The following is a 24,233-nucleotide window of genomic DNA, read 5'->3' as shown; positions in this document are numbered from 1 at the left end:
GGAGGTCCACAAAGACCATGTAGAGGCTGCCACCCTCTAGTGTTACCGTCTTCCAGAATAACATTATAAGACGGAATATCTGGTCCATGGTTTATGTGTTCCTCCTAAATCCGGCCTGATAAGGACTGAGGATATTATACTCCTCAATCCACTCCTGTAAGCGGTCCAGGATTAGACGGGAGAAGATTTTTTGGGGAACGTCAATAAGGCATTACCAGTATGTCCAAGGCTTTAAATGATTTAATCTGATGGTCTTGAGGTCACTTTAGGCATAATTAGGCTTGAGACTGCATTGAAGTTGGAGCATCGATCAGAGTCCAAAACCTGCACAGCACTATCCCTTTCAGGTATTGGGGTTCCTGTATCTCATCTGCTCATTAACACCACCACCACCACCTCCATCGCAATCTGCCTTCTGAGTTGTGCCTCAGCTTGTGACGGGGCAGCAGAGCTGCACGGTCACTTTCTACATCTAAAGCAGGTTCGGCGTGCAAGCTTTGGTTGGGGACTCTGACTGGGCCCTGGCTGTGGTTGATGATTTAGCCAGTTCCAGAACTCCAGCAGAGATTGAAAAAATCTAGCACCATCAGGTGTCGCCACTTTCAGTCGGGCTGGGAACAACTTTGCATAGGTAAGGCTCAGTTGTCGCAGTCTTTTCTTAGCCTCCTGAACCAAAGCTATCTGCCTTTGTACCTCCAATGAGAAGTCTGGGAAAATCTGTATCGGAGCATTTTCAACTCTCAGATCTCCTTTGCGACTGGCCTGCACTAGGATGTGGTCACTTTCTTTGTAATAGAGTAAACGGCCACCACCGGCCTCAGTGGGGTCCCTGGCAGCAGCAGCCTGGTTGGCACTCTGTTGGCCTGCTCAAGTGTGAAGAATGTAAAGAGACCCTCTGGCACAACCTCTTCGTGAAGCCACTTCTGAAGATAGTCTATCATATTGGAGCCTTCCAGCTTCTCAGGCAGGCCCACCAACCATATATTGTTGCGGTGGGAGTGATTTTTGGCATCTTCTGCCCTTTGTTCGAGCATGCGAATCTCTGGTCTCCATGTTGGTTAATCTTTCATTTGCCAAGGTTAGCGTGGGCGGTAAATCTGCCAGTGTTCTTTTATTTGTGGTTACTCTCTCCACTAGGCACCTGTGATTGTTGCACAGGAGAGAAAATCAGAACTTAAAGTATCTATTTTAGTCACTAGCGCTTCCTGGGATGCTGCTATGGCTTGAAGGATATCATGAGGCGCTGGGTCCCCATCCGCCCAAGTGTTTGAGGCACGCCTTCATCATCGTTTAGGGGTCCAGCAGCAGCCCCAGGATCCTGATGTTATGGGTGGGTAATTTTGCCCATGTTTGCCATAGGTGGGGCTGAGCTGAGAAGTCCGTGTCACAGTATACCGTTAGCAGAGTATATGCATGGTACTCCAGTGCAGTGGAATGGGGGTTAGCGGCAAGCAGTTCTAGTGACTCTGCTGCAAGGGTGACAGAGTTAGTAAGTATCACAGTAAAGTAACCCCTCTTTAATGCAGAGCAGGGCTTAGCTTCAGGCAGCTCTCATCCTGCCGGCCACTTCAGTCGTTTTGACATGCGCTTTTAAGTTTGCATATGAGGTTGTCCCTCAGCTATCCTCAGTTCTTTCTACCCATAGGCCAGGATGGCCCCTCAGTGTAGACACCCCAGCTCCATGCAGCACCCAGCAGGAGCACAGGTTGAAAATTCTGTGGCCCGCAGATCTGCGCAAAAACAATAAACAGTTCCCTAGTTCTGGTCTGCACGTGTCAGTCCATAGGTATGTAGGAGCCACCAGTATTTCGGCAAAGCAAAGTATCTCAGTAGCTCCAGTTGGGGCAAAGGCTGGGGCCCAGATCAGTGGCTCTCCAGAATTAGAAACAAGAACCTCCGATATTCAACAATATGGAGGCAGGAGTGAGCAGGGTTCTATGTATATGCATATCATCGCCCCTTGAGAGCACCAGTATAAAGTGGCCTGCCAAGTGTGCAGCATTCAGGTCGCCCGCCGATATACGGGCCGATAAGTCCGGGCCTCAATTCTTCCCTCGCCGCTCTCCAGATACAACGATAGTAGCCGGGTTCTCCTCTCCCTACCCAATTCAAGGTCTCTTACCTGGCTAGGAGTGACCAGGACCCGCTATTTTCCTTCGAACTCGTTCAGTCCAGCGTCAAGGCTGCAGCAGGTGCCGGTCTGGGAAGATGCTCTGTGGCAGTCGCACCCTTCTGAGTATGGGCCCAGACACTTTCCTCTCCTGGGGGAAGCATCCAATGCGTTGCTGCCTCTCTGGCAGGGTGTCCCTTTTCCTTTTTTGTTTTCCCCCTCATTTTCTTCCCCCAGCCTGGGAGGTCTCCAGGGTCTCTAGCCCACCATCTCCCTCACCAGGTCAAGGCAGGCATCTATTCCTCCTGACTTGAGCGGTCAATGGAAGGTCATTGGAGGATCTGCTGGACTTGGGACTCGGGAGTATGTGCGGCATGAAATCAGGCACCTCACTCGCCAATTTCATCAGGGGCTACGGTCACCAGGAGCATGCTGTTGCTATCTCTTTGCACGTGAGGCCGCCGTCATCTTGAGTCGCGGCCTCTCGGTTCTGCCACAGGTAAAGCAAAATAGTTGATGTAAGCTCCAGTCATTGCCAAGAGTATCAGTGCAAGTCTCTAGATATTGGATGCTGTTGGGGAGATTTCTGGGGCCCTTTGCTGGCAGTATAATCTCAGGATGGCACTAGATGGGGCTCAGCCAAGCGGAGTTCCGAGCGTTGTTGCTCACTCCATCGGTATCAGGCCATGCCCCTAATAACTATTCTATGTTGAAAAAAGTTAAAATGCAAGTATGTACTATTTATATATTTTTTTTTATGTAATCAAATGTATATGTTTATATTCAAGAAATCAAAATAAATGAATTTATTTTAATAATATTTCGTATTGGGTCTTATTTTATGTCCCTGCCTGCACAAACAGATGTGGTTTCAGTACCAAAGGTTGGCCATGTGTAATGCTGGAGTACGACTTACTTGAGGTCTGAGTTGGAGTACATTTACAACTGTTTTGGATACCTTTTTGCCGCAGTAATATCAGAGGTGCAGTTTGTGAATCGGAATGGGCTTAATCTTTTGAGGCTGTTTGCATACTTTCCTTAAACCCCTCCCTAGCCCTCCTTCATACCATCCTTACTCTTTCCTAAACTCCTCCCATTTATTAGCAAGTAATCGCCATGTTCCAGCCACACCCCATGTTCCTACCACATTTGCTTCTAAAAAGTAGCCTTAGTGTGTGGAGATTTCCACAGTCCGGGCTAAAATTTCTACATATAAGACAGAAGAGGCAGAGGGGAAGACTTCCATATGTAGGATGCTGAATAGCATTTTGTTGTACTTAAGCAAGTACTATTGTAGTACTGCAATATGCAGTTTGGGAATGGTATAGTAATGTTTTAAGTATTGCATTAATTGAGTATGTTTTATTATTCCAAGTGCTAAAAATCGAGAGTAGATGTAATGACTCAAACAGTATTTACATTTTCCAGTTGAGCAGTAATAGTGCTAGCCATTTAAAGTATAGCTAGACCCACTGAAATTATGCAATTCTGTCTTTTTTCACATACTTATAGATGTGCCGCATTTGCCACATAATCCATCATCTGCTGTATAATCTGCAGATTTTAGCACCCAAAAATATGTGTTCCAACTCAAATGGATCAAAAGTTACTTCAATTGTTGCGACATGTGCTCGCGTGAAGTGGAAAGCCCTTCACTAACTGGTCATCTTTCAGTTGCTTATTTCTGTGTTAGGTTGGTAAACCGGTATGAATGAGGGGGAATATTTGCAGAAACAGTATTTTCATGTGTAAAAATGCTAAATTAATTAAGTAATAGTATAAAACAAATGTGTGACATTATGTCTCATAAGTTGCCTTTTCTTGCTGCATAATTTAGTCAACCCTGCTGCATAATTTGGTGCTCTCCTGTCGCATTATTCCAGTGCTCTTGGGTATATCATACCTTCTAACAAGCGCAGGAATTACCTAAGGCTTTTTTTCAGAGAACATAGTGGTGTCCTATCATATGTATGCCAGTCCTGCTGTATGTTAAGTCAGGATTGAGGATACACACACTAATGAGGAAGTTCCTCATCCAGGACATATGACTTCATGGGAGAGTCAGTCAAGGGAGAGTGTAGAGAGCAGTGGGAAGCCTATCAGTGAAGAGGGCGAACAAAAAACGTACCAGATCGGTAAAGATAAGTGTAAAACCCAAACGGTCTGATGATTTTGTGGTAGCAGTGAATACTGATGTTAAAAATAATGTAGCAAATTGTATGTCATGTTTTAAGAAATTTTTAAAGGGGGGTGTATTGTGTTATGGGCATGTCAGAAGATGGTGTGAGGTAAGACTCTGGAATGTTATTAAGTCATAGAACGCAGTGAGCTCAGGGTTAGAATGTATGCACTGATTGCTGAGAAGGACAGTTGCGAAGAGAGTTGATGTACAGCTCTGCTAGTGTCAGGGGTTTGAGCCTAAAGAATTAAACTTGCAAAGTAGAACAATCTGTTGTGTGTTCATTGAGACCTAAGAATAGCGATGGAATGTATTGTGTGTCATTTCTGACAAAGCAATGGTAACGTTTAAATCACCATTACGTCCCATGGAAATTCCTCAAATGCCTTAGAAAAGGATAGGGGTGGACATCTTTGGTCCGGTACAGGATGTGTATGGTGTATCCAACCTCATTCTATTGGCTGTGGACCATTTTTCTAACTGGCCTGAGATAAATGTTGTGCAGAAAGTGGATTATTGGGCAATCATAAGTTTTCCCAAAAGAAGTATTTTGCCGTGAAGGTCTGCCCAAGGTGATGGTCAGTGACAATGGGGCACAGTTTATTTTGGATGTCACATTCATGGAGAAAACTGGTATAGTTCACAGAACTATAGCAATTTATCATCCCGAGGGGAACAGAAACTTTGAGCGCTTCAACAGAGGTATAATCAAGTTATCTAATAGCAACAACATGAATTGGGAAAATTAATTGTTGAACACAGTGGCCGCTTACAGATTGACTCGGTGTGAAGTGATTAAACATAGCCCATTTGAGTTGATGAGAGGGACATCACCTCATCTAAGAATAACATGAGGTAGTTAGCCAACACAAAAACAGTTAAGTGGTCACAAAGAAAGGTGAGGAGTCACATGGAATCGGACCAGACGAAGTATAAGCAAAGAAACAATGCCTTGCATGGAGTGAAGAAAGTGAACCTCAAGGTATGGGATTGTGTGAAAGGGAAGAAGAGAGAGAGTAGGTATTCTGAACCTTTCAAGGTAGTCAGAGACCTTTGTAACTCAGCACTACTTAGTGATGGAAAGGTGCTCTGGAAACAAGGAAGTATGATTGGATTGAGGATATGCACACTAATGAGCTTCACAGGGCAGTCAGTCACGGAAGAGTGTGGAGAGCAGGGGGAACACTCTTTGTGAAGAAGGCAAACAAAAGCCATAGAAAGGTCTGTCCTCAACACTAACTCGGTGTGCACATAACAATGGAAGAGCAGAAGTGTGGTGGTGTGGTGTGCGTGTCACAGCAGACAAGCACAAGATAACATCCGATGCGACGGAGCCACACACAGTGTGAAAAATAGTCACCTGTAATTGATAGGTGTGTGTGTCCCCATCAACAATCCTCCATGAGGTAACACGTGTCACCGCTTGTTAGAAAAAGTCCATTAACACAATCCAATAAATAATTGGTCGAAGGCAGAAGGGTTCCGTGAAGACCAGGTTTATTCGTAAAAAGGAACCTTCCAGTCCGGAGGTCAGTCGTGAATGAATACAACCACCTAGATAATCCCCTCAACCGGCCACATTCAAAACATAACATAAAAGATGTCTCACGAGGAAGCCACAAGCTGGGCAACCAGTGCCACACTTGTGTCCACCTCATGATACTCAGAGAGAAAGAACGAGCAAGAATGCTCGCGTGCACCCAACACGCGTTCCCCCCTTAAACAAATATATATATTAATAAGTGATGTGAAAAGTCTCAACTCATAACATAGTCTTGGAATTTCACAGGAAGTCAGCGGGATCTTACACATCTGGAAACAAAATCAGAGTTACAGCCCTAACGGGTGTCCAGACACACAGGATTATCTTGTTCGCTGGTGTCCAAGAAAACATTACTTCTAGAATCTTCCAAACAACATTTTTCCTCTTTATACAATGAAATGTGATTTAAATTCCACACATTACCACCATCCACCCTCACAGCATTTCTGTAGACTTCGATAACTTTTTTAGGTGATGACCAAATAGGATATTTCTTGCCGATCTCCCCTTTCCTTTTGATACGTACAGAGTCACCAATAGTAATGGTCTGTTTACTGACAAAACCCTGTTTCTTCCTCATTTCTTGTCTCATTTTTTCTTTATACATCTCAACTCGGTGTCAAACCTTTTCGTAATCCACATCAGAGAAGTCACTGCTCTTATTTACATTCTTCTTCAACCACCAAGGAACCAACTTTGTACTGGGTTTACGCCCTCTTAAAAGCTCAAAAGCACTAACTAATGTCACAGAATTAGGTGAGGATCTATATGCTCTCAACATGGATTACAAAGCATTGCGCCAGTTCAAACCGACCTTCATAGACAATTGAATGGCCTCTTTTACAACATGATTAAATCTTTCAACTTGACCATTGGAATCTGGATGGAATACTGCAATTCTTCTATGTGTGATATCACATTTCTCAAAGAAAAGTTCCTTTTTCTTACTAATGAATTGGGGTCCATTATCAGTCACAACCTCTTGGGGAATCACCTCCCTACAAAAAACGTCATCCAGAAACTCTATAACTTTTTCTGAGGTAACATCCTTCACCATTTTTACCTCAGGCCACTTGGAATAGTAGTCAATTAAGACAATACCGAAAGCCTCTCGTTTGGGTAATGCTGCAAATGGTCCAATGATATCTAAACCTAGTTTGCGCCAGGGAGCTACGGAGAACTCTACTGGATGGGGTTCAGGTAAGGCTAAAGCTGACTAATCACTGGACGCGCATTTGGCACAAATCCTCACAACATGTTCAACCAACGTCTCAACACCCGGCCACCAAAAGGACTCTCTGACACGCCTCCTTGTAAAGGAAATGCCTAAATGACCTTCGTTGGTCATTCTCACAATAATGTGCCCCAACTTGTAAGGAGGAACAAATTAATCACCTCTTACGATAATGTCATTCTCATCCTTCACCTTGAAATAGATCATCATGTTACCAGAGAGTTTCCTCTCTTCGGGCCAACCTTATAAAACAAATTATTTTACTTTTCCTAATTCCATATCATTCTTCATTTCGTGTAGCCAAACATCCTCTTGTACGCTAGTTTGGTCACCACACACCAAATTGACATTGTGAAAGGTAAATGCAACTTCACAATCCACTTTCTCGATTTCCCCCAAATCAGCGATAGGGGGGGAAATCTGGACATGCAATCCGCATGTTCATTTACTTTGCATTGCACGTATTCTGATTGGTATTGAAAACTTTGCAGCCTAGATGCCAACCTTGCTAGTCTAGCAGACATAGTACATCCACCACCTGGTGCCATCATGTATACCAGAGGTTCATGGTAAGTTTTAATGGTGAACCTAGTACTCAATAGAAAAGTTCTGAAATGTTCAGCGCCCTAACCACAGGCTAAAAGTTCCCTCTCTATAATAGAATAGTGCTTCTCTGCATCCCTCAAGGCCCTGAATGCATATGCCACAATCCATTGTTTCAAATGTTTATCAAAAAGATTATACTTGATTCTTCAATTTGTTGAAAAACTTTATTTGTTATTTCGAATTCATCATGAGCGTTTTTTCACTTCAAACGCATTACGAAGATCATGACATTAGTTATATATTCCCAATGCATTTCGGCATGAGCCTTCATCAGGGGAACTCTAAAAAACGATAAAGAGGACAATGAGCGCTATGTATGAGGTCTGGTGGTTACTCGTGCGTTAAAAAAGTGGAAAGAAGTGACTTAAGACGGGTAAGTTGTGACACATAGGCGGTATAGTGAAGGTGAAAAAAGTTGATGCGCGAATGGTGAATTGCTCGTGAGGGTTATGGGGAACTGCTTTAAAACCGGAGGCGGATGACAATGATTAAACCAACGTGATGTTGCAGCTATTAAAAGATTTAAACGTGATTTAGTGTGGAAGTGAATTTTCCCGTAACGGGCGGTATGAATTATTTCGAGGTTTACAAAAGGTGATAAGTTAGTAATGAAGCGTGAAAGCATTCTAGAAAGGTGATAGAAGTTACTCTTACCCAATGTAAAAAGCGTTGTCGTGTGCTCTCGCATTCGATCACGAACGTAGTGGTGGTTGTGAATCGGGATTTGGGTACGGGAGTTAAAAAGCTGCTAACAGCCTGTGACGTGGTGAAACATAGTGCGCATAGAAATAGGACGAGTGTTGGGTTACGAAACAACCGAGGAAGGACTAACCTGATAGAATGAAAAAAGGGTTCTATTATCACCGTGAAGAATAAGTTAACGCAGATCTAAGGGACCTCAAAAGTTATATTAGGATGCGTGGTATCACTATATTAAGGCATTTTAACACATTTTAACGCATTTTAACACATGAGAACAGAAACGTCAATATAAGCAATGTTAAGGATGGTTCTACATGCAATAATAAAAGGTAAATAAGATGAAAAACTGCATATATCGGCGTGGTATTGGAAACAAAGCAATTGGTAACTATATAAAAATTGTAAACAACATTAGAGATCAATAGTGCTTAGGAAAATTACAAGTAACATAAAAATTCTGTGCGGTCATTTAAACCATCTGGTTTCATCGAGTTTAACAAATATATCCAATGGTTCTCTCTTTTAAGGAGAAAGTTGTGATTGTCTCTTCCTTCACTTTTAGCGACGGTCTCTAGGATACAAAATTTCAATTGGCTGATGTTATGCCCGGCTTCCAAAAAATGTTGTGCAACTGATGATTTTTGTTGTTTGGTTCTGATGTTAGACTTATGTTCATTCAGTCTGATTTTAATTTTCCTTTCGGTCTGCCCAACGTATACTTTGCCGCAAGGGCATTTAAGCATATATACAACACTAGAAGTGTCACAGGTAGCCGTAGTTTTAATTTTGATTTTGTGTCCTTTCATTGGGTGAGTGATGTGATCGCCTTTCATAACATTATTGCAACTGTTGCAGTTTAAGCAAGGAATGGTTCCTTTAAATGATAAACTTGAAAAGGGTTGGTTTGGATGATTGAGTATTTCACCTATGTTTTTATTTCTTGTGTAGGCAAAGATTGGTTCTTGATCAGGAGGGAAATTTGATAATACCTTCATTTCCACACATATTAATAACAGTATTAATGTCCTGTTCATGAGTATCAAAATTACTATCACAGTCATCAAAATATTGTATCATGTTAACCTTCTTGAGCAAAGATCTACATACTCTACTGAAATGAGCTTTCTTACCACATTTTATTTATTTATTTATTTATTTTTGAGATTTATACAGCGCGTACAATTGCCCGTAGGCGTCTCGTTCTATCAATAGCAGGACAAGACTGAATTAGCTAAGTGCCCGCTGCTACCACATCTATAACAAAGTAACATATTCTTTTTACTTCCCATCTTCATTCCTTTATATATCCCTTCAAATTTTTGAACATTCTCAAACTTTTGCGTAAGACTCTTCTTTGACTAATCAGCATCTTTAGAAATGCTGAATACTTCCTTTTGCTCATTACCACTTATTTCCTTAACAAATGTCTCTGAAAGTTCAATAATAAAATAATAATAATAATAGTTCATTTGTAGAGCGCCTGGCTACCCCAAAAGGTGTGTCCCCGCGCTAATAGATTTGGCTATGTCAATGGCAGCATTTAAAGACATATCAGATGTAGTCCACAATTTTTCTCCTGTAATTTGTTGTTATTTGTCCTCAATAAAATGTAGTCTCTAAGTACCTGTTCGTAAGAAATATGTTCAAAATCACATGTTATGGCAAAAAACCTTAGAGCTGAAACAAAGTCTTCAATAGATTCCTCAGGCAGTTGTTTCCTAGAATAGAAAATAAACCTCAACAACATTTTTCTTTTTCCCATATCTCTGGTTGAGTTGCATCGAAGCGTAATCAAATACATTACTGTTGTCAGGATTAACTAAAGGAGGTAGGTTTTTAAATTCTTTCAAACCAATTCCCCCTAAATGATGCTTCAAAAGTGCTAATTTTCGTTCAGGCTCACATTCCTCTCCTTCAAGCACCTCAACATAAGCTAAAAAAAACTGGTTCCCATACCTCCCAATCCATTAAAGGCTCACCAGGAGTTGTTAGAAAGGAAGAAGGTGGAACAATACCAGGCATTGTTATAAATGCTAAGGAAGGTGAACAGTAATAAATGTAGTTACTGTTGATAAAAGAGAAATAGATATCATTGCCTTAGTTGCAAAATAATGATGGTAGGAAGTGAGGAAACCACAAGATACAGTGTATACACATAGATGTCCAACTATGCCGAAATAAATTTAGTTATAATGTTACTGCAACCGTTTAATGTTTGTCGGGAGTGTGCATATCACTGAAAACAATGTATGCACAATGGCAGTCGACTCCGTGAATAAATTTTCCTGGAGACCCGCTGTGTAGAAAACAAGATGGCTGCCTTGGAGGTCACAGTGGTTGACCCAGCGTTGTGACGTTAGTGCGTGACCCAGCATCATGACGTTGACTGGAGACACATTGCGGAATATGTCAAATGAAGTTGAATCTCCTCTGCACTCAAAGTGACAATCCGGTAGACAGGCGCATGTGGCAGATAATGGAGCGCATAGCAACGAACACCATGGCAGCACGCTCAATGTTCTCCACTTGCAAGTAAGGAATGGTGGCTGTGATTTCCAATAATGCTGACTCCAGTAGGAATCCGCTGCGCACTAAGAAATGCAGCACACGATGCAGAGTGCTTGCAAAGCACCCATCGGTGGTGTGAAAACAGACACTGCAATAGTTGCGGGAAAGCAAAGTAGCCTCAAGTGTAATTCCACAAAATATCAGTGAAAAGGCAAAAGTAAAATAACAAGAATAAACTAGAAAGATATCCACAGTATGGCCAACTGGCTCTTGAGAAAAGTTGACCCAAGCAGCGATGCGTCGTTTCCCCCACGTTTTTTTTAAACGGTAATCCATAAAATGTAGCGCAGCTTCGTGCCAATTAAATAATTGGTCACAGGCAGAAGGGTTCCGTGAAGACAAGGTTTATTCGTAAAAAGGGACCATCCAATCCGGAGGCCAGTCGTGAATGAATACCATTACAACCACCAAGATAATCCCCTCATCCGGCACTTTCAAAACATAACATAAAAGATGTCTCACGAGGAAGCCACGAGCCCAGCAACCAGTGCCACGCTCGTGTCCACCTCATGATACACAGAAAGACAGAACAAGCAAGAATGCTCGCTGTAATAAGTCAATGTAGTCGAGGTGTAGTATAAAGATGAATGCTTAATTGATACAGTTCGTAGATGTGGATAGGTATCAAGCATAGAGCAGTACAGAATCAAATATAGAATGGGTCTTCAGTACAGAAGTACAGAGCCTCCTTGCTGCTCAGCCCATCCTCTGAATTGACATACCACACTCAGGCATTCCAACATTCCATTACCTCACCACGCAACAACATTCCACAGTACATCCACACTGGCTGAGCAGCAAGGCAGAGAAGCAGGAAAGGTGCATTACATTACAAACCAGTATACTACACACCTTCCCCCTTTAATGACCAGCAACAAAAGAATTAAGGAAGAAGTAAGCATAGTAATAGCATAAATATACATAGAAGTAAATTTGCTGCCAAAGCATTTAGAGAAAAGACATACAATAATCCATAAGAGAGAAGACATTGCATTACTTAGCAAAAAATGACATACCACGCCTCTTCCCCTTTTTATGGCGCAAATGAAAAATAGTGATAGTAAATGCAAGACGGTAACAATTTCAATAAGAGATAGATCTTGCAACAAAGGCCTGAAGAAGAAACAAAATAGATCAAGGAATTCACAAACATAAAGAAGAGAATGTGAGAAAAAGAGTATTTCCCACTATACGTGCAGCAAAACTAAAACAAACCAAGAACACAAACATGAACTTGACATCAGGGTTACCAGCAAGACACACCAGTTGGCCAGACTAGCATGAAGATGATAAGCAGTGAATGTCAACCAATTAAAAGAATTAGCGTAACAATGACAAGGACAAGAAAAAGCACTCCCAAAAGAGAGACACTAAGAAGGACTCTCTTACTCACACACACATGGAAAAGGTTGGTTACGATCCAACACATAATCCGTGGAGAAGGAAACTAGAGAGAAGTAAAAGAAGGGTGAAAACTACACCCTGTTGGATTTTGAAAATAAATCCAACATGACAGAAAATAGGTGTGAAATCATGCACATGTACCATGTGAAAAAGTGAAAAACACACACTGTCAGCAAATCATAGCAGTAGATCCTAAGCACCGTGAATTTGTAAATCCAGCACCGTAAAGTAAAGTAACAAGTAGAAACACTGCAGGTGATATTTCCACGCACAAGTGAATATCACATAGCCAGTAGGCTATCAAAACGTATACTTCAAAGTGATATATCCACGCACAAGTGAAATATCACACAGCCAGTAGGCTATCAAAACGTATACTATAATCAATGACAGTCCCCTTACTAAAACTTGCAAACAAAGCACTGTAAGGAGTCATGTAAAAACAAAATAGGTGACAAATCCACGTACCGGTGGAAGGTCACATAGCCAAAGGCTATTACAACATAAACCTTGTAGAACATTATAGGTGACAAATCCATGTACCAGTGGAAAGTCACATAGCCAGAAGGCTATTACAACATAAACCTTGAACTAATCCACGCACAGTAAATATGCACAGGTGGAGTTAATAAAGAGAATCTCGCTCCAATAACTCCTGAAAGAAACTGTGAAAAATCGCACCTACAAATATCTGTGTTAAGATGCAAATGCAAACTGTTACATTTTAAAATAGACATGAGAATAAACAAGATGTGCATCATCAAGAAGAAAGTAAGAAAAGCAATAAACAAATACAGGTTAGCAATGTGGATTACATGAAACACATTTCAAAGGGAAACTTGTAAACAAATGAATTCCCTATGAGGAGAAATGCATGTTAGAAATAAAGAACTTTGTTATTGAATAGCATGCCCAGTAGATGGTGCTTTAAGCACAGTATAAAGAACATAGGTGACTAAAACAGGAAAACTCTCACAACATTGAATGAGAAAGCACTTTGTAGCAAATTTTTAAATATAACTCTTTCTTAACTTCGCCGCACAGATGACTGTATAAAGCCTTGATGTATGACACAGTTATAGAGTACTCCTCCGTTTTATGGAGTGTTCAACCTTTTCTTACTTCGTTTGTTGGATAACGCTAGAATGTACCTCCAAAGTCTGATGTAATCCAGAAGTCCACACAGTCCATGTTAAGCCTATCACCGGGAACGTAATGACAAACTTCCAACAAGGACAAATGTAAGCCGGACTCCAAGTAAAGTTGCAGCAAGTCAATTTCATTGCAAACTCATCGCAAGATCTCGAAGCAGCAACCTTGACACCCATGCGTTGGACTGAGTAAAAGGTCACTTACTCTTGAAACAAACACCACAGTAGATATGAACGTGGTTGGCAAATAGGAGAATGACATCCCAAAATGGAGGCACCTTATCAACGTCGTGCCGGGCGGCTCCGGGCGCGTTGATGCAGAAGACGTCACTCTGAAGGCGAGAGTGCGAACTAGAAGAAACATCACACACGAGGCAGGCAGACTCGCACTGGAGGCAAGCTCGCGCTGGCAACAACGAGTGATGAAGGTAGGTGACGGTTTTGAATTTTTTTTTTTTTAAAACAACAGAAATTACCTTCCACGGTGATTCTTCCTCAAAAAATAGGAGAAGTGCACAAACAAGAACAGTGGCAAAATCAGCAAAGTTCGCCCGAAATGCAACGGTAACTGACAGGGCTGAAAAGTTGCTCGGGGAAACATTTTCCCAAATTAAAATGAAAATGCAGGCAAAACAAAAGTCCGACTGGCCTCCAGTAGATGGCAGCAAATATCCACTCACTTCCGCAGATAAAATCATTAAAATTAGACCGCCATTTACTTCAGCTCGGCTCTTGAGCATCTCAATCAGCCCCATGACCTGTAGAAGCATGTGACACACCAACCGGATCTCGCCCCCATTCCCTGGTTCTGGGTCTCTTTCTCCTATTTCAGCTCTCCTTCACTGGTTCTGAACTCTTGGACGCAGATCAGGGCTCACTGACCCGGTTGACATTTCTTGTCCCGGTTCTGGTTTTCTTCTCCCGTTCTGGGCTCTCTGAAAGCTGAGCAGGAATTGAAAAGGTGAGGGCGACCGATGTCGCAGGAACTGGCATGCAGGCAGGAACTGCAGGCAGGAAATGGGAAGCATCAGGATCTGCAGGCAGGAACTGACACACTTCAGTTGTGAACAACCGACGGCAAGGTCATTGGTGGGGCTCAAGGGTGCCAAGTATCTTTAAAATCCGTAGCTTAAAGTTTCAGGAGGTTCATGTAGTTACCTTGTAGTTTCTTCAGAAATCAAAATTTGTAATCCATGAAAAGGTACATGTACATTCTTTCCAGATCGTCGCCAAATGTAATAAGTCCATGTAGTCGAGGTGTAGTATAAAGACGAATGCTTTATTGATACAGTTCTTGTAGATAGGTATCAAGGATAGAGCAGTACAGAATCAAATATAGAATAGGTCTTCAGTACAGAGCCCCACCAGGAGCAGCCTCCTTGCTGCTCAATCCACCCTCTCAACTGACACACCACACTCAGGCATTCCAACTTTCCATTACCTCACCATGTAACAACATTCCACAGTACATCCACACTGGCTGAGCAGCAAGGCAGAGAAGCAGGAAAAGTGCATTACACTAAAGACCAGTATACTACACTCGCGTGCACCCAACAACTGCCTATTTTAAATTTGGTGTGAGTATCACCGCCACTAGTCTGAATATACGTGGCTATGTGTTACAGTGTGCACATAACCGCAATATTATGCTACGGCATTGAGAACGAGCCTGATCCAAGAAGGCCATTCTTAGCATGCATCCGTTGCATGCTGATGACGTGCTATGTCTGATGCACAAAGTTTTCCAGTGCTGGCAAGACGAGCAGCGTACAGATGGTGCAGTGCATAAAGTGTGCAAGTAACCAAGGAAACGGTGCAGCTTGTGATGAGGCTGCACGGCTCACAGTGGTGATTTCATGTGTAGAGGAGCGAAGCGGCCTGGGGACACTAACCTACACTGTGCATGGCCCCACACAGGCTCACGGGACACCGACGGATACTGCACACGGCCACACACTATAACTGTCAATTCAGTAAGGGTAATTGCCGGTAGCTTACTGGTGCCTAAAACGTGCTGGAATTGCAGAAATGCTGAAGCTTAGGGTACAGGATTCTTGGAAGTCAAGCTGCATGATGCACCATAAAAGTAATAAAGATTGCAGTAATGAGTTTACTTGTGTTGTCAAAGGTTACAGTAACATTCCACTGCATTAGCTTGTGCTTCTTGTTAATGCACGGTTTGATGTTATGTTATGTTTCAAGAGGGGTTCTAAATTCCAAATGCTTGTACTGGATTATCTGTTCAGCTGCCAGTGCGTGGGTGCTACCAAGAAGAGTTAAGACGTCTTGGCAAAGTGTCTTTCTATCATTATCACAGTTAGGGACGATTTTACCTGCATTTAGCACCCACATCCACTACTGTGGGGCACGTGTGAAAGCGGTTTCCTTGTTCTTTCTGAGCCATCTTGCTTTGGTGCTGTCAAGAATGAATGAATGAATGAATAGAGGATTTTTAAAGCCAGACTTAGCCCAAGGGCATCAAAGCGCTGAAATACAAACCAATATACAGGCAAACAGAACCCCACTCAAAGCCACCTCTCAGGAAACAGCCAGGTCTTTAAGGACTTTCGAAAGATTGTGTGAGATCGTTGCCCCGAAAGAACATCCAGAAGAGAGTTCCACGCATTGACAGCAGCAAAAGAAAAAGCTCTCCCGCCCCATCTCATTCTTTTGAACCTAGGAACCGTGAGGAGATTCTTTTTTGCTGACCTAAGGTTCCTCGAGGGCGCATACTGTTGGAATAAGGTCTTGATGCCCAACGGGCACAGGCCATAGTAGTCGTTGTGGGTGAGGCAGAGGGTCTTAAACATAATTCTGCGATCCACCGGGAGCCAGTGCAGCGAAAAAAGGTAAGACGAGACTGAGTGATGTTTCGGTAAATCCATCACCAGCCTCGCAGTGGCATTCTGCACCAGCTGCAGGCGGCGCAGTTGGCCTTTTTTGATGCCTAAATAAAGGGCGTTGCAGTAGTCCAATCTGGACAATATTAATGCAACCACCACTTTCTTACGGGCATCAAATGAGAGGAACTGAGAGATTTTCCTTATGAGCTGAATGAGACCGAAGCAGGTGGCCACTGTCCTAGAGACCTGCAAATTCAGAGATAGGGAATCATCCACCACAACTCCGAGGTTTTTACCCTGGGAGACAGGAATTGGGCAGGTACCCAAAGAATCAGGCCACCACTCCCTAGACCAGATGTCTGTCCTATCCCCAAAAATCAGGACCTCCGTCTTCTCGCCATTCAGTTTTAGATAGTTTTGTACCATCCATGACGAGACTGCCTGCATACAATTTTTTTAATTCTGCAGCGGAGTCACTGACATTTTGCGTGATAGACACCATTATTTGGGTGTCGTCCGCATAAGAAAACACCTTCAGCCCAAACGATTTCACCACCCTTGCAAGCGGGGCCACATAGATATTAAACAAAGTAGGGCTCAGGGAGGAGCCCTGAGGCACTCCGCAAACAAGGGGGGTAGAATCCGAATAAAAACCTCCAAATTTAACTGTTTGAGACCGCTCACCAAGAAAGGAGGCAAGCAGGTCCAAGGCCGAGCCTCCAACACCTATCTCCCTGAGACGCTCCACCAATCTCAAAGGAGTCAGGGTATTGAATGCTGCGGTAAGATCAAAAGGGTGGTATGCCCTGCATCCACCTGAACTCGTATGTTATCAAATACCGCAGTGAGGGCAGTCTCCGTGCTGTGAGACCTTCTGAATCCATGTTGGGAGCCATCCAAGATTTGATTCTCCCTCAAGTAAGCACTCAAGTGAAAATTCAAATGGGATTCTAAGATCTTCGCTGGGACCGGCAGAAGGGAAATGGGATGGAAGTTTTTTAGATTAGACGGATCTAAAGAGGGCTTTTTTTAAATTGGCCTAACCACTGCCGCCTTCCAGGTCAGAGGATACTGGCTAAATTTAAGGCCGTGGTAAAATGCGGAATGAGTGCCGCTTTAGCAATTTTAAGAACCTTTAAAGGGCAAGGATCCATGGGCGATCCTGACTTAACTCCTTCAAGTAGGTGCTCAACAGTTTTGTGTGTAAGCTTTGGAAAATCACATAGAGTAGAAAATGCCGTATTACTGGAGCTATGCATATAATAGATTTCAGGCAGGGCATCAGAAGTCTGATTCAGATTTAAAATCTACAACTGAGCATATATATCAGATTTCTTAGAGCAGAAAAAGGAAGATAGACTGTCGCAAAGCTCCTGAGACGGCTCCACAGAGTCGGAAGCCGTGGGCGCGACAAGGGAATTATAGATGTTAAAGAGCTCCTTAGGCGATTTAAGTTCCTCTGAGACCTTTGAGTAGTACCTTCCCTTTTCCTCAATAATGGCTGCTCTATATGCCTTCAGGGATTGTTTGTGCAACTCTCTGCCCAAAGGAGCAAGATCCCTGCGCCATAGTCTTTCCTTCCTTCTGCACTCCTGTCTCAATTTACGCAATCGGTCAGAGAACTAGGGTGCAGAAGGCTTTTTTCCCGCCGAATAATAAGGTTTTTTGGGGGCTAGAGTGTCCAACACTACTAATAATTTTTTAGAGAGTTTATCAGCAGCTGAGTCAGCACTTAGTTGGTCTGAGAGCTGAAAATCCATGAAAGCATTGGCAACCGCTTCATTGCTGATCAGATTAAAATTTTGTTTGTCAACAGCTTTCAGGTTTCCAGATTGAGGATTACCAGATGTTAAGAACCTTATTTCAAAAGGAATAGCAAAGTGGTCTGACCAGGCTAACGGAAGGGGCTCTCCCACCATTATCTGATGATCATTAGAGAAAATCCCATCTAAGGTGTGGCCTGCCACATGTGTGGGAGATTTAACTAATTGTGGAAAACCACAGCCATTCATGCATTCCAAGAGAGTTTGTGTATCGTGGCTAGTGTTATTTTCTAGGTGAAAATTAAAATCCCCAAGAAGAGTGAAATTTATTCTCTCTAAATAGGGCTCTAACCGATCGCACAGGTCCTGGCTAAAAGCGGCCCTAGGGCCTGGTTGTCTTTAAAAAAAGGACCCCAGAGAAATTTTCCGTGGTGGCCAAATTTATGGAAAAATATAGGGCCTGGTATAAATTGGGCGTCGAGGTAAGAGGTTCTGATCGACAGATGAAACTGTCCCTAAACAGGATGCCTAGACCCCTCCCCGACGACCCACCCTGTCCAATCTGGTAAGGCAATAGCCAGCTGGAATAGCCTCTACAAGCTCAGGACCACAGAAATCATTAGCCCAAGTTTCAGTTAAAAATACCCAATCAGGTGTGTGTTGAAGAACAAAATCTTTAAAAGCAATGTTATTTTTAATCAAGGATCTGGGGTTAATTAGAAATCCCCGAAGAGTCTTCCCCCTTCCAATAGGGGTAGCTCTAGTTTTAATAGTGGAAGAACTCTTCACCCCACCGCCTATAAGACATAGGCCACATGACGTGCAGGAGGAGGGCCCTTTACTGAAAAGAATTTCAGAGTTTGAGGTATGGTTACACAACGGCGGGTTCATCATACCCAGTTCAAGAAGATCCCCTCGTGAATACCTTAACTCGGGATTGAGACCTGGCAGCAGAGAGACAGCATCCCTGGCCCCTGGCGCGAACTTAGCGCAGATGGGTGCAGACGGGCTTTCCTTTGGCGAGCCTTCGGCGCGCCAGCAGCGCATCCGCTGCCCACGTCCGCTGCGCGGGGAAGAGGGCATGCTGTTTGTTATGATCTACTGTTTGCCTTTCCCCTTTGCCTATGTATCTCTTCCCTACTGCTCAGCCAGAATGAGAGTTAGTGTTCTTGGAGATGTCTGGAATGTTGGATGATTGAATATATCGTGGAATGCATGGGTGCCTGGTGAGGTTGTGAGTGTCAGTTGGAGTGAGCAGGCTGAGCAGCAGGGAGGCTGCTCCTGGTAGGACATCACCTGGACTTTACATCTTCCAGTACTTATCTGAAGCTGTTATCTTATGAATAAATCTACAACATACTAATACATCACTTGGCTACAGAAGATCTTTTATTTACAACACTGTTTAAATAGAAATGAAGGTTTGGCGCACTAGAGCGCTAACCCCCCTGTCTCCGCCCCTCGCCAGCCGGAAGAGGAGCAATGGAGCGCCTACACCCTCCACACAAACGGTATAGACCGCGGTGGACCTGGTTGCACGGCGGAAACAGAGACCCCCGCAAACAGGTAACAATGTTGTAGCACGGGCAGATAAAATAATTTTTCAAAGTACACAAAGCAAATCAAGTTTTTAAAAACAAAGTTTCCCCCACAAGACTGTGCTCAAGCAGGAGCAAAGTGTCTGCATACATTTGTGGCGCAGCCAGAGGAAACTGGCTGTATATGAAGGCTTGGTGCACTAGAGCGCTAACCCCCCTGTCTCCGCCCCTCGCCAGCCGGCAGAGGAGCAATGGAGCCACTTACACCCTCCACACAAACGGTATAGACCGCGTGGACCGGGGTGCACAGCTGAAACAGAAACCCCCGCAAATCAGGTAACAATGTTGTAGCACGGGCAGATAAAATAATTTTTTTAAGTACACAAAGCAAATCAAGTTTTTAAAAACAAAGTGTCCCCCACAAGACTGTGCTCGAGCAGGAGTAAAGTGTCTGCATACATTTGATCATCAATGCTTTATGAAGCTGCCTCCTTCATAGTTGAAGCATTGGTTCTGCAGAATCTTGTGGTGTGCCGTACGGTGTGTTTTATGAAACTACACTGCATTTTTGGGCAGAGTGAGTGAGAGAACCAGGAGAATATTTGCAAGGGGATAGCACTACCAGAACGTCACTTTTAATGACATTCTGGTGGCAATATCCCCCTTCTCCCTATTTATTTTTTTGTGTTTGAAATGCTTTATTAAAGATATCGTTAAAACAAAGAGATATCAGCAGTAATCAAAGATAAAAACAAAAACATGAATGCATTAACTAAGCTAATATCAGATACAGAAGAATAAAAGCAATTTGTAAAATTTTATAGGAGAGGGGAAGTAGGAGAAAGAAGGGAGAAAAGGCAGAAAAAGGAAGAAAGAGGGAAGGGGAAAAAGTTTAACACTACAATATAAAAATATAAAATATAGCATACAAATGCAATCCCTTCTCCCTATTTATAAGCCTGCGTTAAGCCGCTTAAAGCAACCTTGTAAATAAGACCCCTTTTCACGCTTCACTTAGCGTGAAAGAGGCATGTAAAGGGTGCTGCAGTGGGCGTTCCACTGCAACATCCACTGCTTTTTGACCCTGCTCCATATATACAAAGATGGGGCAGCGCCAAAAACTAAAACCTAGTCTTTGGATGGCGATACGAAGAGCAATTATTAATTATTAATTTTTTGCAATCGCCTTTAAAGATTGTTTATGTACAGGAAGGTGCCCTTTCCTGCACATAAACATTCGCCCCTGCAGCGCAGGCACCCTTGCAACATGGCGCAAGAGTGCCTCCGCTGGCGCTAGGCGGCTTTTTAGCAGCAGCACTAAGAGAAATGCAGGGGTGCGCTGGATTTTTTTTAATATGGCGCATTTCTGCGCTGAAAAACATTTGGAGCGCAGCGTTGCCAATTTTGGAGTAACACTGCGCTTCAACATTTTATTGAAAATATGTCCCCAAGTATTTTACGCATTTGGCGAGGTTGTAAAAATCAAACTACTAGGGCATGTTTTCAAAGGCTGTTCCAAGTATTCTAAACCATGGAAGGTAGTTACGATTGGGAAAGCGTCAGCATTGCTGAATAATGGTTCATGGTGGAGTTTTACACGTTTGGCTAAGGTCAATAAAAGCGTGCATGATCAAAGTGTGGAAGATGAAGAGTTAACTGATTTTACATCGGATAATGCTTACTATCCAGAGAATGAATGTTTGAAATCAAAAAAAGTTTGGGACAATGATTCCAACTCAGAGAATGTTTGTGGTTCAGAAGATAACATAGACAATGGAAAAGTTGATGCTGAATCTAGTGTTGCAAAGCAGTCCACCAATATCAGTCAGCTGATTTGCAAAGGTAGGACGCAGTATTAGCATGCCGAAAAAGTTTTAAGATTTTGTTTTGTTTTAATTAAACATTGAAAAGTGTGAAGATTTTGCTATGTGTAATTGATAATAGGGCATACGTATGAATAGTATTGTTTTTTAAAAAGAAGGAAGATATGTAGTAATGTGTTTACGTGTGTTGTCAAAGGTTACAGTAGCATTCCACTGCATTAGCTTGCACTTCTTGTTGACGCACAGTTTAATGGAGTGTTATATTTCGAGGGGGGGGGGGGGGTTCTAAATTCCTTATGCTTGCACTGGACTATCTGTTCAGCTGGCCAGTTGTCCATTTACAGGTGTGGAAATCCTGTAGGGAAGTGCTGGTGGTACGGGCCACCGTCCCACAAAAAGTAGCTCCGCGAGAATGAATGTCACTTCTGAGTAATGCTTGTACTGTCCACTCACTGCTATTGTAGCAAACTCGCTGAGGACTACTGGGTGACAACAGTGCAAGAATATACTCATAACAAATGTATCGATGCCATAATTCCTGGATAACCTTTCAGGGAAACTACCCACTGGCTATCAACGTGGCCAATTAGTTTTATAACTGCCTCTAGCCACCCCCCTCTCCTGCCCCTGTATTGTTTGTGGGATGATTTGTTTCTATACTGACACAAATAATGCACAGCTAGGCCACCCCCACCTCAATTAAAAAATAAATAAAAGTCACTGATGCAGAGAGGCATATCTAGTACATGAGATACGCGTTATGTATTTTTAACTGCGCACATGCCCCTTTAGTTTCTACTGGCGAGCGCTCGGCTGCCTCGTTTCCCAGGACTTTGGGGCATAATAACAAGCCAGGCGATAAAATTATCGCCGCTTTAGCGGCAGAAAACTGCCCCTAAAACGGCGATAATGGGCTTGATAATATGCTCTATGGAATTCCAATTGAAGCCCATGTTAGATGTGAAGGACGTCTAACCTGAGCTTCAGTTGGAATTCCATAGAGCATACTATCAAGCCCATTATCGCCGTTTTAGCGGCAGTTTTCTGCCGCTAAAGCGGCGATAATTTTATCGCCTGGCTTGTTAATATGCCCCCTTGTTTGTACCTCCCTATACACCGGTACCCATTTGCATCCACGCCTCCGTACCTTGATCTCCTGGTTAAAGTAGCTCAGTTCTTTGGGCCCCTCTCTCCTTGGCGGCACGTATGCATAGGCTGACTGGGATGAGATAGGAGGTTCCTTGGCTTTCCGTCCTTTGCATTCCGCTTCCTCTGTTGTGTATTTTTCTTCTTTCTTACATACAGTTAAATCCTTCATGGTTTATAGAGAGGTGCAAACATACGTATTTTTCGGTCACTACACTGCAGTCTTTCTGTTTTTGTTTCCTTTGCTGCTTTGCTTGTGAGAGCTCGAGCTGTTCTCGGGTTACAGACGCTTTCCAGCGTTGCTAGGTAATTAGCTACTGTTCCAAAGTGGACGTATTTCACGAGTCATAATTGGCTTCGAAATGTGTGCAGGCTTTTCTTTTAAAAAGGGCAAATTTGAAAAAAAGTGCACTTTCTTCTTTGGCACCATATCCTCGCTCGGCTTTTGGATAAAACAACATGGGGCATATTTGTCCAATTTTATTTTCACGCCTTGTACCGGAACGGAAAAAGCTTTGAACGTGGTGTCCCCTTTGGCGTACATGCTTAAATACCCACAGTAAAGGCATGATTTGCTCAGGTTTCCTCAGCGCCTTTTATACACTAAAATGTGTTTAATTGGAACAGACAATATAAGTTACGTGCATTTAAACACATGTATATGCGGTGAGTAAAAAAAGTAGAAACATATCCACTCATTGGGAAAGAAGCATTAAATCTGAGTCGACCTTCCTTCTCTCACCCTATACTTATAAAATGGATTCCAGCGCTTTAGGTTTCGAATGCTAACCTAGCCTAGTAGTAATTGGATTCTCCCATGGGGTTGATATTGATCCAGCGGAAAGGGGAGCAAATTCATTGATCCTCCCTGCGTCACAGATCCGTTGCCACACTTGTTCATTCACACACACACATTCATTGGTGGGGCCCATAACACCAACATTCACACCGACACACTCGTATCTGCAAGCAGGAGGATGACGAATCCGCTGGACATGTGGGGGGGGGGAGGGGGGTACCTTATAACCTATAGGGAAGAAAAGTTATTATACAGAATATACATTAACATTCGCCACCTATAGATTCCTAATTCCAAACATCAAGGCACTCCACCCACTTGATCGACGGACCAATTGGTTGGATTGGTTGATGGTGATTTAAAACCAGCTAAAACACATTTAAGACTCAGAATCTTTTATTCTCTTCAACGAAAAACCACAAACTCGTAATTTCTGTTAATCAAATATTTGTTTATCTAAAAGCTTGAATGCAATTAATATTAGCATTTGTTTCATCAAAAGTTTAGAATTTCTGGATCAATTAATTCAATTCGCAGGTCATTATATTTACCTATTCTTGCTATCTGGATTTTCTCTAATTCATTTGGCTCTTCATAATCGAATTAGCCGTTAATTGGCCAAATAAAGCAGGCCAAAGCTTAAGGTCCGAAAGTTCTTTGCTCAGCACGTTACAGTCCCAAAGATCTCGAAAGGACCAGAAATCGTGCAAGCATCTGTCGTCGCCTGTGGGGCCAAAGATGGTGTGCAGTCATAATAACCGCTCGTGGCAGCTCTGTGGACTTGCGGACTTGCCTTGCCTGGACATTGAGTGCGGGACTGCGAG

At 43.0% G+C, this 24,233-nt stretch overlaps 1 protein-coding gene across 2 annotated transcripts in view; it reads right to left on the bottom strand.

Moving 5' to 3' along the window:
- CFAP90 (cilia and flagella associated protein 90) overlaps positions 1 to 22,865 on the bottom strand; it is a 250,592-nt gene extending 227,727 nt beyond the window's left edge. For both annotated transcript variants that reach the window (XM_085604178.1, XM_085604179.1), the window contains exon 1: positions 22,612 to 22,865. In XM_085604178.1, the coding sequence (XP_085460304.1) occupies positions 22,612 to 22,782 (171 nt within the window). In that variant the 5' untranslated portion in view covers positions 22,783 to 22,865. The remainder of the gene's footprint in view (positions 1 to 22,611) is intronic.
- Between the last annotated feature and the right edge of the window lie 1,368 nt (positions 22,866 to 24,233).

This window comes from Triturus cristatus, chromosome 5_1, assembly GCF_964204655.1.
Source record: "Triturus cristatus chromosome 5_1, aTriCri1.1, whole genome shotgun sequence".
Lineage (NCBI taxonomy): Eukaryota > Metazoa > Chordata > Amphibia > Caudata > Salamandridae > Triturus > Triturus cristatus.
This window is presented reverse-complemented; position numbering and strand designations above follow the sequence as displayed.